A 14682-nucleotide genomic window follows, 5' to 3' on the forward strand; every position below is an offset into this window, starting at 1 on the left:
AAATGTTTTGTTTAGCTCCTAGTAACATCACAAAAGCTTAAACACTTCATTAAATCTGAGCCTTTTTCCCAGCCCACCTCATTAGTCAGTGTGTAGATGACAATCTGGCCTTCTTTCTTCTCTTGAGGCTGGTAAAACAGTGGAGCTCCCACCAGCAGGAAATCAGTGTCACCGTCTGAGTTGACATCTACTGAGCACAGCTCTGCACCAAAGTAGGAACCAATCTGGAGAGGAGAGTTTATATCATCTGAGTTAGAGAAGAACATCCCTTAATCATTTGTGAAAAACCTACATGTATAGAAGTAAAGTTAGGATTAACATTGCTATGCTTTGAACAACTCTTTCAGTTTCTTAAAATTAAACTAGGTGCCAGTCTAAAGGAAGTGTTCTGGTTTCCTTTCTGCAACTGCAGAAAAAATTATGTGCCCTTGCATGTTCTTCAAAAGGTGCAACATGCAGTGTTTTGCATCTCTAATGCATTTTATACTGAACAGAAATTCAAATTCAACACTTGTTTTTGCTTCTATTTTTCACAAGTTTAAGTTAAAGATATAAGAGTTTTATGTGCACAAAAGACTTAATTGTTCAAATTTGTTAAAAACAGTGTTAGAGAGCCCTCCTCTTTTTCCAGGATAATCCATCTACCTGTCAGGTGTGGCACATCAAGATGCTGATTAAATAGCATGATTATTACACAGGTGTGTCACTCTACAATGTGCAGTTTGGTCACTCAACACAATTATACAGATTGGTATGTTTTGAAGGAGTGTGCTATTGGCATGATGACTGCAGGAATGTTCACCAGAGCTGGTATGTGAACTGAATGTTCATTTCACTACTATAGGCCGTCTCCAATGTTGTTCCTGTGAATTTGACAGTACATCCAACCAGCCACACAACCACAGACCACATATAACCACACCAGCTCAGGACCTCCACACCTGACACTGAGACCAGCCACTTGAACAGCTGATGCAACAAATGGTTTGCACAACCGAAGAATTTCTGCACAAACCTTCAGAGACCATCTTAGGGAAGCTCAACTGCATGCTCATCATCCTCAGCAGGGTCTTGATTTGACTGCAGTTCGTCATTGTAACCAGCTTGAGTGGGTAAATGCTCATGGTCAATGGTGTCTGGTCCTTTGCAGAAGTGTTCTCTTCACAAATAAACCTCAGTTTACACAGTACCAGGCAGATGGCAGACGGAGAGTATGGCATTGCGCGGGCAAACAGTTTACTAACTCTAATACTAATGCCACCACAGCCTTTTGTTGCAGCATGATAATGCATGGCCCCATGTTGCAAGGATTTCTACACAATTCCTGGAAGCTGAAAACATCCCAGTTGTTGCATGGCCTGCATTTTCAACAGACATGTCACCCACTGAGCATGTTTGGGATGCTCTGTAACAGCATGTACAACAGTGTGCTCCAATTCCTGCCACTAGCCAGCAACTTGACACAGCCACTAAAAAGGAGTGGGCCAACATTCCACAGGACACACTCAACAACCTAATCAACTCTATATGGAGGAGATGTGTCACACTGTTTGAGGCAAATGGTGTCACACCAGATACTGACTGATTCTTTGGGGTATCTGGAACCCAAATCTGTATTTTTGTAGCACTTAGTTATGCGATATCCAAATAAATGTCTTTTTTCAAGGTGAAGATGCACATTTTGGAGTGTCTTTTTTTTGTGACCATCCCAAGGCACACCTGTGTGTAATGATGCTGTTTAATCAGCATCTTGGTATGCCACACCTGTGAGGTGGATGGATTATCTTGGAAAATAAGAGCTCAATAACACGGATTTTAGCAAAGTTGTGACCAAAATTTGAGAGAGAATATTTGATGTAATTATTGAATGCATAGAAAAAAAAGTCTTAGATATTTACCTCAAACCTTTGAAAATGGGAACCAAAAAAGTGTTGCATTTAAATTGTTGTTTCATGTACAAAACAGATCTGCAAAAACACAATCAGGGCCCAGCAGCCTGGTCCAAGAAACATTAATTTGGTTTTCTGAACAACTTTGCAAGGTTAAAGCTGAAGTCTTCTAACAGTGGATATAATGTAAGTGTGAAGGGGTTTCTTGGTTACTGAGCAAGGTTATCTCAAAGGTAAAACATAAACCTGTCTGTTGGACAGGCTCCTGCTCTTTAGGTACAAGGTAGAGAAATGTCCTAAAAATAGACACTGGCTCTAATGCTGGAATAACAAAGATGGTGGACATACCACCTTGAAAGCAAACAACAAACAAATTCTGTTTGGAATATGTATGATAAATCAGATGTTTCACTAACCTGTTTCCCTTCAATCTTTTGTGCTGCGTACCACTTCTTGCCATTTTGTCTGAAAAGAATGATCTGTCCTGTGTGGTTAAATCGTGGTGCACCCGTGAAATACAGAGCAGCGTTATTCTTCTTTCCAACAGATATAGAGTATCCTGCAACACACACACACACACACACACACACACACACACACACCATCTCATAAATGTTCATTCACATCAAATACGTTAAGATTTTACATTTTTTGTGTTAAAATGCGGGTTAGAAAGTGTTAATGTTAATCGTGTTAATTTTTAAGAAACACAAAGCTATTGTGTCTTTTTATGAAGGACTGTAGATATGCACTCACTTAGTTCATGATCTCATGTATTTGCTTCATTTACAGTACAAAGCCATTTTTAACACACATACAAATACTATCATATATTAAAATATACTTACAACATATACTACCACAATTACTGTTATTATTATTATAATATTATTACTAAAATTATTGTTATTGTAGCTATCGTCATTACTGCTTGCCCTAGATGTCTCTCTCAGTCTCAATTTCTGTCTCTGTCTCAGTTTCTCTCCCCATCTCTGTCTCTCTTTATGTGTCATTTTGTTATACGGATTACTGCAAATTTATGATGTTGATCTATTCTGTACAACATCTATTGCACGCCTTTCCATCCTGGAAGAGGGATCCCTCCTCAGTTGCTCTTCCCGAGGTTTTTTACCATTTTTTCTTCCCCCCGTTAAAGGTTTTTTTGGGGGGTAGTGTCATTTGTTGTAAAGCCCCCTGAGGCAAATTGTGATATTGGGCTTTATAATAAAATTTAATTGAATCAACTTTAATTGAACCCATGTTTTTTTCCCAAACATCACCTTAAATAAAGTAGAATATCAGTATCTCAAGCCAAAAAACATTTTTAGTAAAGAGGCAGATCATCTGAAAAGAAAGAAATATCCTGATGTTCAGTACCCATGTAGGAGTCCATCTCCATGAGTGGATCCTCAATTTGTGTTTTGTCTTCTCCATGAATGTCTTGAAGAGAACCACGCCAGCTGTTAGATCCCACTGAACCCAGAATCAGTCTCTCCTGTTGAGAGAAATATGCAGGTCAGAGCACAGAGAGGAGTGGAGCTACCGACAGTAGTTATGTTGAGAGGAGACAGATCAATAGTCAGATTGTGGCTGGTTGATCCAGTGAGGCAGCAGAGAGGAAATCATGAACAGACATCCAAAAATAAAAGAGATTTCCTCTCCAACAAACAAGTCAGTCAAGTTGAAAACAACACCACACAGTTTTATTACCACTGGCATCTGCCAAATGGTGTATATGCCCAATTATAGTACAAATTCACTGTCCACCTGGTCAAACTCCCAGGAGCCAAAGTACGCTGCTTAGCTAGTGTCCCCCAATTAGGGGGACACTAGCTAAGCAATCATATTAAATGTTTTGAACCATTTAATATGATGCCTTTGGTTTGGTACACATTACAGACCGAATGTTTCTGTACTCAACAAGGCAGCCCACAGAACAGACAACATGCTGTCTGCCCCTCGCATCTCTGGAAGCTGGAAATCTGATGATTAATTTGAAATGCAACTCAGCACTATTTGTCAACTTGTAATCTGTAATAAACATTGCATGCACAAAAGTGCATAGTTTGTGCCCAAACTGTATGGAACTAACATAAAGTGGACATGTGTGTAAAGGGGAGACTAGTGGGTACCGACAGGACACATTTTCATTCAGATATCTTGAGGTGAGAGGTCAAGGGACCTCTGTGAAAATGGCCATGCTGTTTTTCCCTTGCAAAAAATTACTCTAACTTTGGAACATTATTTCTCTTTGACTTTACTTACATTATAGAAGACAGCACTGAATCCACTCTGAGACATTTCATCAGTCATGTCTCCTGCCTGAGCCTCTTTGGTGCCTAAACGTAAAGACATAAGCAGTTTATGGTGCTGTTACTGGGGTACACCAGGAAGATCAAATCAATTTTTGCTACAGCATTATTGTACAAAAAGGGGAAAAACAAAATTCAACATCACCTTCCATACTAAAGATCTTTTTTTGAAAGTTTTCCAGAATTGTTGTGAGTCCATCATATTCCTCAATTTTGAATGCATATTTTTCTCTCGGTTTTGAAGCAATTTCTTCAAATTTGTCCAGCGTAGCACCTTTGACCTGAAACCAGAATACTGCTTGAAATTCTGAAGTATGTTTGAGGCTGATGTCAGTAAGATAACACAGTTTTGCACAATATTAAACATAAAACTGGAATCCGTACAAGTTGAGCTTTTTAACAACTGTTACATCATTACGTATCTACAAAATATTTCTTTGCTGTCAAAATCATTTGTTTTTATTTTGTGTTGGGGCTTCTCCTCTGAGAAGGATTACTGTGTATCATCTGCATGGTGGTGAACAGAACAGTTCTAAGAACTGAGCCCTGAGGCATACCACTTGTGATTGTTTTAGCTGAAGAAATATACCTATCAACAGAGATGTATCTATTGGACAAATAAGAAAGAGTATTGAGACATATCAAATCATAACTTACCACAATGACAAACCGAATTATGTTTTTGTCATTATATTCTTTTAAAATCCCAGACACATCTCCATCGCTGGGATCTCCATCTGTGATCATAACCAGAACTTTGGTAGCATCAGGAGAAGCACCGGCATCTGGACTTTCCAAGATTTCTTTCCTGAAACAAATGTAAAGGCAACAGTTTTAATCCTTAGAATGATAAAGCTTCACCTATAAATATGAAGACATTAACATTTTGTACTTCAACTAATAATATGCTCATAATTGTATAGTTGTAGTGTGCAAATTCCTGTTATTAGGTGTGTTTTCAATAGGTTTTTTTTTTTTTAATGTTATTCAGTTGTTAGAGTTTAAGGACTGTTTGTGTAATGTAACTGAACTCACAGCACAAATGTGAGGGCTCTGTGTGTGTTGGTGAGACTCTTCATTTGGCGTTCGTTCTTCAGTTTAAGGAGATGAGTACCCTTTTGATAGTCATTGAAGTCAAACACTTTTTGGTACTGTGTGGAGAACTGAACTGCTGCAAACTAAAAACAGACACACAACATCATACAGTATTTAACATAATGTGTTTACAACTTAACAGTTAAATACTATGAAGACTTTAACATTGCAGTAGTACAGTGACCTTGATGGATGAGTTCTTAAGGTTGTTCATTATATCTTCTATGAAATTTTTGTTTTTGCTGAACTCATTTTCGGTCATACTCTTTGATCCGTCAAACAGAAAAACGAGGTCCACTGTCTTTTTTGTGCATTCTGAAAAAATATACAGAGTTAAACTTTGTAAAGAATATTTAGTCAGGACAAACACAATAAGAATAATATTTTACTGCAGGAGAAACATGATGTTACAACCACAGAGTTTGAGATATATACTGTCTTTGTGTCTTTTACCTTGGAAAGCAGGTGTGAAATGAGAGATTTCCTGGAGATGATCTGTGAGCTTGTAGCACACGCTGTTCACATAGGAGTTCTCATAACATTCATGGACTACACTTGGACTGCAAACCTAGATCAGATACATGAGGCATAAGAATTTATTCATCGTTTTGTTTTGCTCTGTCACGGAGAATCTGTAATTCTATCCAAATAAATGAGCTTTGTGATTCTTACTGTAAATTCGGAGCGTTTGAAATCTTCAGCTACTGACAGGCCAAGGTGCTTGACTGGTATTTTTGTGTTTGTCTGAGAAATTTCTGCAGCAATAACATTTGATTAGTGCTTCTAAAAAAGAAAAGGTTCTTCATGTTTCTGCATTGTTGGAAACTGTACCTCTTCTGTTTTTATTTGTATGGCTCATTGTATGATTTTGACTTTGATAACCACAGGTAATATACCTTTGGAGTTGAAGCAATTCATGGGTTGGTTTGGTTCAAGTTTGCATATTCCCCCTGATCCGTTTTGCTGCAGCGGTGCAGTAACAATTATCCTGTAGAAGGATAACCATTTTAGTGACAAAGACTGACATGAACAGCATAGTTTTAACTGAGAGGAAAAAACATTTTTCTATTATAGGCAATGTGTTAATAAAACCTCTTTGAGGTGGAACAGGAAGAATAGTCACAGGATGCAGTATCATTCAAAGTGATAACCACAAAGTGTTATCACCCTTCACAGAAGCTTCTTATAAAGCAAACCTGAGCTTTCTTTCAACTACACCAAAGGAAATTAAGCATGGCTGATAGAATGCAAGCAATTCAACTTCATGAGTCACTCGGAGTATTACAGCAACACTACATATCAACAGAAGTGGCAAATGCAAACTTACCCTTTGGTCGTGTCAGAATTGTATTGAAGCACTTTGTATCCAAAGAAATCTTTTTGTTTACCACTATAGACATCAGGATTTATCAGATCAATGTTGAAAGCCAGAGAAATAGTGATGGCTGCAATTTGTGAGAAAAAAAAAAGACATTTTGTGAGCCTTAATCATGAGAAGGTGGCAACTGCTTGAAATGGTTACTAATAAAAAATCTGAATTTGAGAAATAATATTGCTGTTTTAGAAAATATGAGATATTTTAAAGATTGGTTAGTAATCTAGCCCTGCCAAGCATTTGTCACTACAGTTGTTCATGATAATTAGGAATACACTGATTTACTATTTATTGTTTAGGTCTGCAAAACCCACTTGTCACATCTAAGAATACTTTGCAAGAAGTTCTGATCAGTAGAATACATTTCAAATAAAGACAAAGTATCTAATGCATTAGAGAATACCAAAGCACATCTGTTGAAAATGTTTTTTTTATTAGTCCCATGTTTATGTTGTGAATACTTGCATATTTTTATTTATGTATTAACTCCTGCTTTTTGCATAGTAGTTTTGTACCACACAAAAAGTGGCTGCAAGAAGAGCGCCATTGTTCACATACTTGTCTGAGTACTTTGTGTGCTTTTGTGTACCTGGTGGCATGGTTTGACTCAGGGGTGTAGCACCAAATTCTAGGTCCTATGCATGCACAGTCTCTGTGGACCCTCTGCCCAAAGACTCTCTCATACACCTTTGGAATTTTATTTATTTATTTATTTATTTTACAAAGTCAGTTTGTCTTCTTCCCCTGTCTGTTCTTTCTTTCCTTTTTTTGTACCCTGGTTTTCCTTTCTTGAAAGACATGGCAGTGACAAATCCTAGTGCAAGGGTGGACTACACCATTTTCTGCCTTTAAGGGGTGAGAGGAGTCTCCACTATTTTTTTTTAAGTGCAGTCTTTTAAAATGATTTATTCGTCTAATTTCATTTTTTTTTCAGGCTCTAACTACCTAGAAATAAAAAAAAACATCAATAAAACCAAATTTTCCATTCTAGGCTTTTTGGGTAATCAGTCCCATATTAATAAATCCTCAAGAATGGAAAGAAATTGATATATCCACTAATGGACAGATCAGGTCCAAATCCAGCAGCAACCTCCAGGGCTGAAAAGTGAAGCCAACATACACTTGCCAAAAACTCTAGTTCTTTGAACGGCCACTTGAGGCTGGCTACAGAAACCAGTCAGTCTCCACAAACCCCCATGTTAAAATGCCCTACTTAACAGCAGAAATAAACATGGTTACAGCCTGGTACAAAAATGATTTTGGTCTCTTTAGCTCATTTCCCCTTACGTGACAACTGTACAGGGGGTGAATTTTATACTATTCACCTGTTTACATTTTATTAAAGCTTAAAGTTACACATAATTAAGGGCAGGCCACTTTAGGTGACAGGCTGTCTGGCAATACTGTCCTCAGCTTCTCGGACAGATCTCCCCCTTTCTCCTCTCAGTGCCAGCTCCAAAAAGCCAAGACAGCGATTGCCATAATAGCCTACCGAATTTGAGGTTTCAAAACGGAAGTCCACAAACCAATGGGTGAGGTCACGGCAGTCTATTAGTTTCACAGCCTATGGTCCAAATCAACCCCAGTCAACATCCGAATTAAATATATTCCTTAAGACTTTATACAACACATGTCTTAATTAATTAATTAAAACACAAGCAAATTGACAAACTCATTCATCACTCTGACAACACATTCACACACAGCCCACAACTGAGTTAAGACAAAATAAGTCTCTGTGGATACTGCAATCATCATTTAGTGTCCCCTGGAACTTCTATTGTTGTGTATGACCCGCAGTGATTCTGTTTTCTTATATTTTGTATTTTCTGTATTGATGTTTTTGCATGTGGAGAACACAAAATCCTTAAGCGGCCATGGAGGAGATAAAAACAAAGATAGAATTTTTTTTTTTTTTTAAATGATGGGAAGAAAAAAAAATAGAAGGTTGGGAAAAAAGGTAAATAATTTTGCATTCTCCAGAGAAACTTCTACGTTCCCTTGCAAAACTTCTGCATACTCCCAGAAAATATTTTGACCCACCCAAAGACAGATGGAGTATGACAGCAATAATTCTAAGAGAACAGATTTGTGGTGACGTGTATGACACAATCCAGGGATGGGCAGTATTTCTATTCTTGTATTTAAAATATGTACTTCAATTACATTTGAGTATTTTGTAATTTGTATTTGATAAGGCCGATAAAAAGCAAATGTAATTTGTAACAAAATACTTTGAGTGGAGTAATTTTGTATTTAAAATACTCAAAATACTTTCTCCATGAATCAAAAAACAAAAATAATAGCCTACATATTCTTATAATATTGGATGTAACAATATTTTTTACTTTTTTAAATATATTTTTATCTAGGTCTATATGTTTTTTTAAACTTGGGCCATGCAGTGTGCCCTTCAGTGACCTAGTGGTCTCTTTTACTGGACTGTGCATAACATAGGGAATTGTATGTTGTTTGGTTGATGCTTGGGATGAGTATGCTACAAATGAATTGCCTCACGTGGGATCAATAAAGTTGTCTGAATCTAAATCTGAAACAATAAATGATATTTTAGGGTAGCCTATGTCCCTAGCTTTTTTCTCTCTTTTTCATTTGAAAAAGTTAAACAGCAAACAAAAAGAAAAGAACCAAAATAGCCTAACCCTAACCCTACTACCATCCCACTGGCCAACAAAAGAGAGACATGTATAGGCTACTCACTGTTGTTAAGTTAGCCTACCTGTTCACTTTTGTATTCATTAACCATTTATTTTTATTCATTTTTCTGTGCAGAGCTTGAAGTTTTTATTTATATGACTTTTATAGTACACATAGGCCTAATGCTATTCATATGTTATTATCACAGTGTCTGTGAATATTTTATTTGTTGATTAATGGCTTTTCTTAGTTACACTTTGTTAGTTCTGTGGGACTGCCTTTTTGTGGGGTTCACCAGAGCTTTGTGTATATCCTATAGCCCAAACCTGAATACTCTGCTATACCAAATTGTGAGAAAACAAGCGTACATTTGCAATAGCTGCAACCAAATTTGCTACTATCACGCCATTAATGGATGAATCATGGTTGTTCTTTCTGGCATAGTTACTTGTGGTCTTTAATTGCAGCATGTAAATGTTGAGCATTTTTGGTCAAGGACTTTTTGAGTTATTCACAAAAAGACTTGAATCGGGTTAGTATAGCGCCACCTATGGACGAATCGTGGGCACTTTTTCTGGTATAGTTACTCATAGTCTCTAGTTGCAAATTTTGAGCATTTTCGGTCAAGGACTTTTTGAGTTATTCACGAAAAGCTTTGTGGACCGACCGACCAACCGACCGACAGAGTGACCTATAGAGCTGTGGGTCACTGCTAAAAAGAAAAAGAAAAAAAGTATTTTCTGTATTTGAAAATACAAAATACATGTATTTTAATTTGATACATTTTCTGTCACCAGTATTTTGTATTTTATTTTGATACATTTATTTGAGGGTTATTTTGTATTTTGTAAAGATGAATACTTTTGCATCCTCCCAAATAAATTTTTGTGCCCCCACACAAAACTTTTGCGTTGTCCCGAAAAATATTTTGAGTCTCCATGTGCACCTCCTGCAGCAGCACAACATGCAAAAGGCTTGGTGGTGAACATTGCCTTTATCAGCAGCTTTGGTAATTATTACTCTCTCAGGACGTGATATCATTGATGTCAGACCTGTAAAGCAGCCATCATTAAATGACAGCTCAGCAGAGCTTTAGCCTACCTAAGAATTTCTGGATGGAGTCAGAGATGGGCAAAATTACATCAAAATGTATTTTGATACAAAATGCAAAATACCCCTCAAATAAATGTATCAAAATAAAATACAAAATACTGGTGACAGAAAATGTATCAAAATAAAATACATGTATTTCGTATTTTCAAATACAGAAAATACTTTTTTTTCTTTTTCTTTTCAGCAGCGACCCGCAGCTCTATAGGTCACTCTGTCGGTCTGTTGGCTGGTCGGTTGGTTGGTCGGTCCACAGAGCTTTTCGTGAATAACTCAAAAAGTCCTTGACCAAAAAAATACTCAAATGTAATTGAAAAACGTATTTTAAATACAAGTAATAGAAATAATGCCTATCCCTGCTCACTGCTCACATCAGCGTTTATCTCCTACCATAACAGGAAGCTGTTTCTAGATAACAAGCTCTGAAAACCCACAATATGCCACAGTGCCTGCCAGGCAACAAATGACACACAAAGTTAACAACTAGCTGAAGATAATAATGGAGCATTTAGCAGGTTAAGAGCCAGATATTTCATTCAGCTCCATATCTGCTGAATGTGTACTAAGACCTGCATTTGCATAGCGCCTTTCTAGTCATCCGACCACTCAAAGTGCTTTTGACACTATGGGTCACATTCACCCATTCACAACTACTCATACACTGGTGGCAGAGGCTACCATAAGTTACCACCTGCTACTCAGTTTTTAACACACTCACACACCGATGGAACAGCCATCGGGAACAACTTGGGGTTCAGTATCTCAAGGATACTTCAACATGCAGACAGGAGGAGCCGGGGATCGAACCGCTGAACTTCCGATTGGTGGACGACAAACATGAATTACCTTTATATGGTGACTTTGTGTCACAGCCTGTGTTTCTGGCCGCAAGCGACCAAAAAGAAAAAGTTGATGCCTGAAAAAATTGCAGTATATTCATCTCTCTCTGCTACTGTATAGTATTTACAACATATAGTCGGAGTTAGAGATTCATGTCACCTAAATCACAAGAAAAAAAATCACTAATTCTATCAATAGGTTTCTGTGTGCTTAAGTTTTGAAATATCCACCCCAGATTTTTTTTCTTTTCTGCCAGCACTCTACAGTGTGTTGCTCTAAGGAATTTTAGAAAAGGAAACATACAAACTCAAAAGTAATTTGTTTCCTTAAAAACAATGTCATGGTTACTGTAGATAACCCAAGAACTTTTCAGTTTCTGTAGCACGATTTCTTCTGTAAGAAATAGTTTCACTTCAAACTGTTCATGAAGTTTATGTTGTTAAAGTCTTAACTTGTGGTCAACCACCCATCCTGGCTCACCCTAAAAGATTTCCTGAGCTTGTGCACTCAGCACACTTTCTTTGCATTAAACTGAGGGTAAAAAGTTAAAAATTAGAATATGATCAATAAAATCTGTATGATGAACGTTCAAGAAAAACCCCCACGTTATCAGGTTTTAAAACTTTACATAAAAATCAACATTTTTGTTGTTTTACACACACAAAAAAAAGAGCTTTAACATTACTAAGGGGTTTTAGCCATAAAATCACTTCATATCACACATAAATCATCTTCATCTTTGTAGCTAAATATTGTCTCATAAATCCCTCTCAATATGTAGAGAATTTTAGATCTTACCAACAGCCACCATGAAGATGAGCAGGAAGATGCGCTGCTGCCCGTACATCTTTCACATTGCCTTTCTCAGGTCTAACAGTGCTGCTGGCTTTTCTTGAGACTTGTGACTTTGCAATACTTCCTGTGTGCTTTTTAAACAAGGGTGTTTCCGTAACAGGTGGTTGTGACACTTCTGCTCACAGTAAAATGTTTCTTTTTCCTCATGCTTCCCCTTTTCTTTGGTAATTCCAAAAGCCTTCATTCTGCACTTTTTCAAAAACACATTTTTTAAGGAAAAGGGTTACTAGAGTATACAAGGAGTGACAGTCATTAAAAGACAGCCCCACCCCGCTCTCACAACTGAATCAAAGGTATTGATGGCACAGGCGTCTCATTATAAGTCAAACATTTGAGTAAACACACATTCAGCATGCAGACATTTTTGTGGTTAGACGGTCTACTGAGTCGACAAAAGGACACACTGAATAAAGGAAGAAGACAATCAACATGATCAAATGCAGATTCAAGCTTACTGGTGGCAATTCACCCAGATGTTTTCCCTCATATTTGTTGTGTTGTTTGTTCATGCCATATTGGTTTAACATGCTAAAATTAGCCTCGATCACATTTGGTTATGCCCAATAACATGTATACACCACAATAAAACAGATTTAAATTGTATGTCGAAATGAGGAACTTGTGAGAACCCAAGACTGCTCTAATAACTAACATCTCATATGGCAAAATAGGAAGGTTCACTTCCTGTGGTGGGAGATGTATTGAAATCTTTTGGTTAAGTAAAAGTAGCAATGTTTCAGAATAAAAATACTCCATTACACATAAAACTTGGATTTTTACAAGTGGAAGCACATACGTTTTAGCTGTAAAATGTGCTTATTATTATTGGAATATGACTGATGATGATGTATTGTGTGAGCAGCATTTAAATGTTGTCATGGTGGAGCTAATTTTATACACATATTTTGTAAACTGATTTTATTAGGGGGCCAAGCCCGCGGGGCCTGGGAACCGCAAATGCAAGCATACGCAGTTCCCAGGACCAGCGGTGCTGGGAACCCTATTGTTTTTGTTCGGGTTTTTTTTATTATTATTATTATAGTTTTTCTCTATTTTTATTATTCCGTTGGTAAAAGTGATGCTGCAGGCTAAACCGTGCAAGGGAGGGTGGTGCCATTTGGAGGGTTGGTCCAGACCCCTGCACGTACCTCAGACGCAAAAAATGACATAGGTCCGTCAGCAGGGGGCGCTATAACCAAGGTCAACGCGTTTTGGGCTATAACTCCCACACTGTATGTCACACATTCAACAGCCTCATATCCCCAGATTCCCTGAATAGTGCTGAATCACCTGGGCTGGGCCACGCCCATTTCCGCCTTAATTTTTTTTCACAAAATCATGAAAACTGGAAAACCTGCTTTTTTAAACTCCTCCTTGGGATTTTGTCCGATCAGCGTGAAACTTGGTACAGACAGTCGTCAGCTGGACCTGATCTTAAGTTATCAAAAGAATTTTGTTCGGTACAAATATGCACAAATTATTAACAAATACATTTTGCTAGCTACCTATAAAAACGCGAACTGTTGCATATCTCAGTCAAAATAAATGCTAACAACAATAAATCTGAGATCGAGATCCTTGCTTGGCATGTGACTCTGAGGGTATGAGCCAAATTTGACTAATGTTGGCCACTAGGGGGCGCTGCAAATATGGGAAATTTATATCTCTCAAATGGCAGCACCGATTTGTACGACATTTGGTGAGTATGATGCTGGGTCACTCCTGAGGCCATAACCTGAAGTTTATCACGACTGGTCAAAGTGAGCGTGGCTTATTACAAGATCAACAACAAACATTTATTTTTAAACTGAGGGCTTTGAAATTCACAGGGTATATATAGAATAGCACACAGACCACCCATACCAAAAATTGTGTGGCTACTCCACTAGGTGGCGCTATAATGAAGGCAAACGCGTTTTGGCCTGTAACTTCCACATTTTAAAATACATCTTCATAAACTTTATATCCACGTGGCCACGCCCACTCCCACTGCATATGTCTCTTAGTAAGTCACTACACATCAAAAACCTAATTTTTCAAACTCCTCCTAGCGTTTAAGCTCCATCTGCACAAAACTTTACACATACAATCTCCAGACTGGCCTGATCAAAAGTTATCAAAAGAATTTTGCTACTCCAAAAAATGCGGTACTTATAAATAAACAATTTTTCTGCTAGCTAAAAAACACATACCGTTGCATATTTTTGTCAAAGTAAAAGCTATCAACATCAAACTCAAGTCACTTGTTTCAGAGGTCAACCAGAGGCTCTGGGCCAAATTTGCCACAAATTAACCGGTAGGGGGCGCTATAAACAGAGAAACATCAAGTGACATGAGAGTTGATCAGATTCGCATGAAATTTGGTGAGCGTGATGCAGAGTCGCTCCTGAGGCCAGCCATAAAGCTTAGTGATGTTTGGTCGGGCCGACCTCCAAGGGCTCCGCGACACCCGGGGGCCGAGTTGCGCAGGGAGGCTTGGCCCCCGTTCATAACTGCTTGCAGTTCTAGTTTTATCTTGGACTTATTTCTAATATCATACCCTCTAGAGTGG

At 37.8% G+C, this 14682-nt stretch overlaps 1 protein-coding gene across 1 annotated transcript in view; it reads right to left on the reverse strand.

Annotated features, from left to right (window-relative positions):
• zmp:0000001082 (integrin alpha-D) overlaps window positions 1-12206 on the reverse strand; it is a 29541-nt gene extending 17335 nt beyond the window's left edge. The window contains exons 1-13 of the mRNA XM_049571269.1: window positions 12075-12206; window positions 6624-6741; window positions 6193-6284; window positions 5969-6051; window positions 5750-5864; window positions 5481-5611; window positions 5237-5379; window positions 4859-5009; window positions 4347-4482; window positions 4155-4228; window positions 3267-3384; window positions 2306-2448; window positions 78-224 (exon numbers count right to left, since the gene is read on the reverse strand). Of these exons, the coding sequence (XP_049427226.1) occupies window positions 78-224; window positions 2306-2448; window positions 3267-3384; window positions 4155-4228; window positions 4347-4482; window positions 4859-5009; window positions 5237-5379; window positions 5481-5611; window positions 5750-5864; window positions 5969-6051; window positions 6193-6284; window positions 6624-6741; window positions 12075-12123 (1500 nt within the window). The 5' untranslated portion in view covers window positions 12124-12206. The remainder of the gene's footprint in view (window positions 1-77; window positions 225-2305; window positions 2449-3266; window positions 3385-4154; window positions 4229-4346; window positions 4483-4858; window positions 5010-5236; window positions 5380-5480; window positions 5612-5749; window positions 5865-5968; window positions 6052-6192; window positions 6285-6623; window positions 6742-12074) is intronic.
• Window positions 12207-14682: the final 2476 nt, after the last annotated feature.

This window comes from Epinephelus fuscoguttatus, linkage group LG3 (genome assembly GCF_011397635.1).
Source record: "Epinephelus fuscoguttatus linkage group LG3, E.fuscoguttatus.final_Chr_v1".
Classification (NCBI taxonomy): Eukaryota; Metazoa; Chordata; class Actinopteri; order Perciformes; family Serranidae; genus Epinephelus; species Epinephelus fuscoguttatus.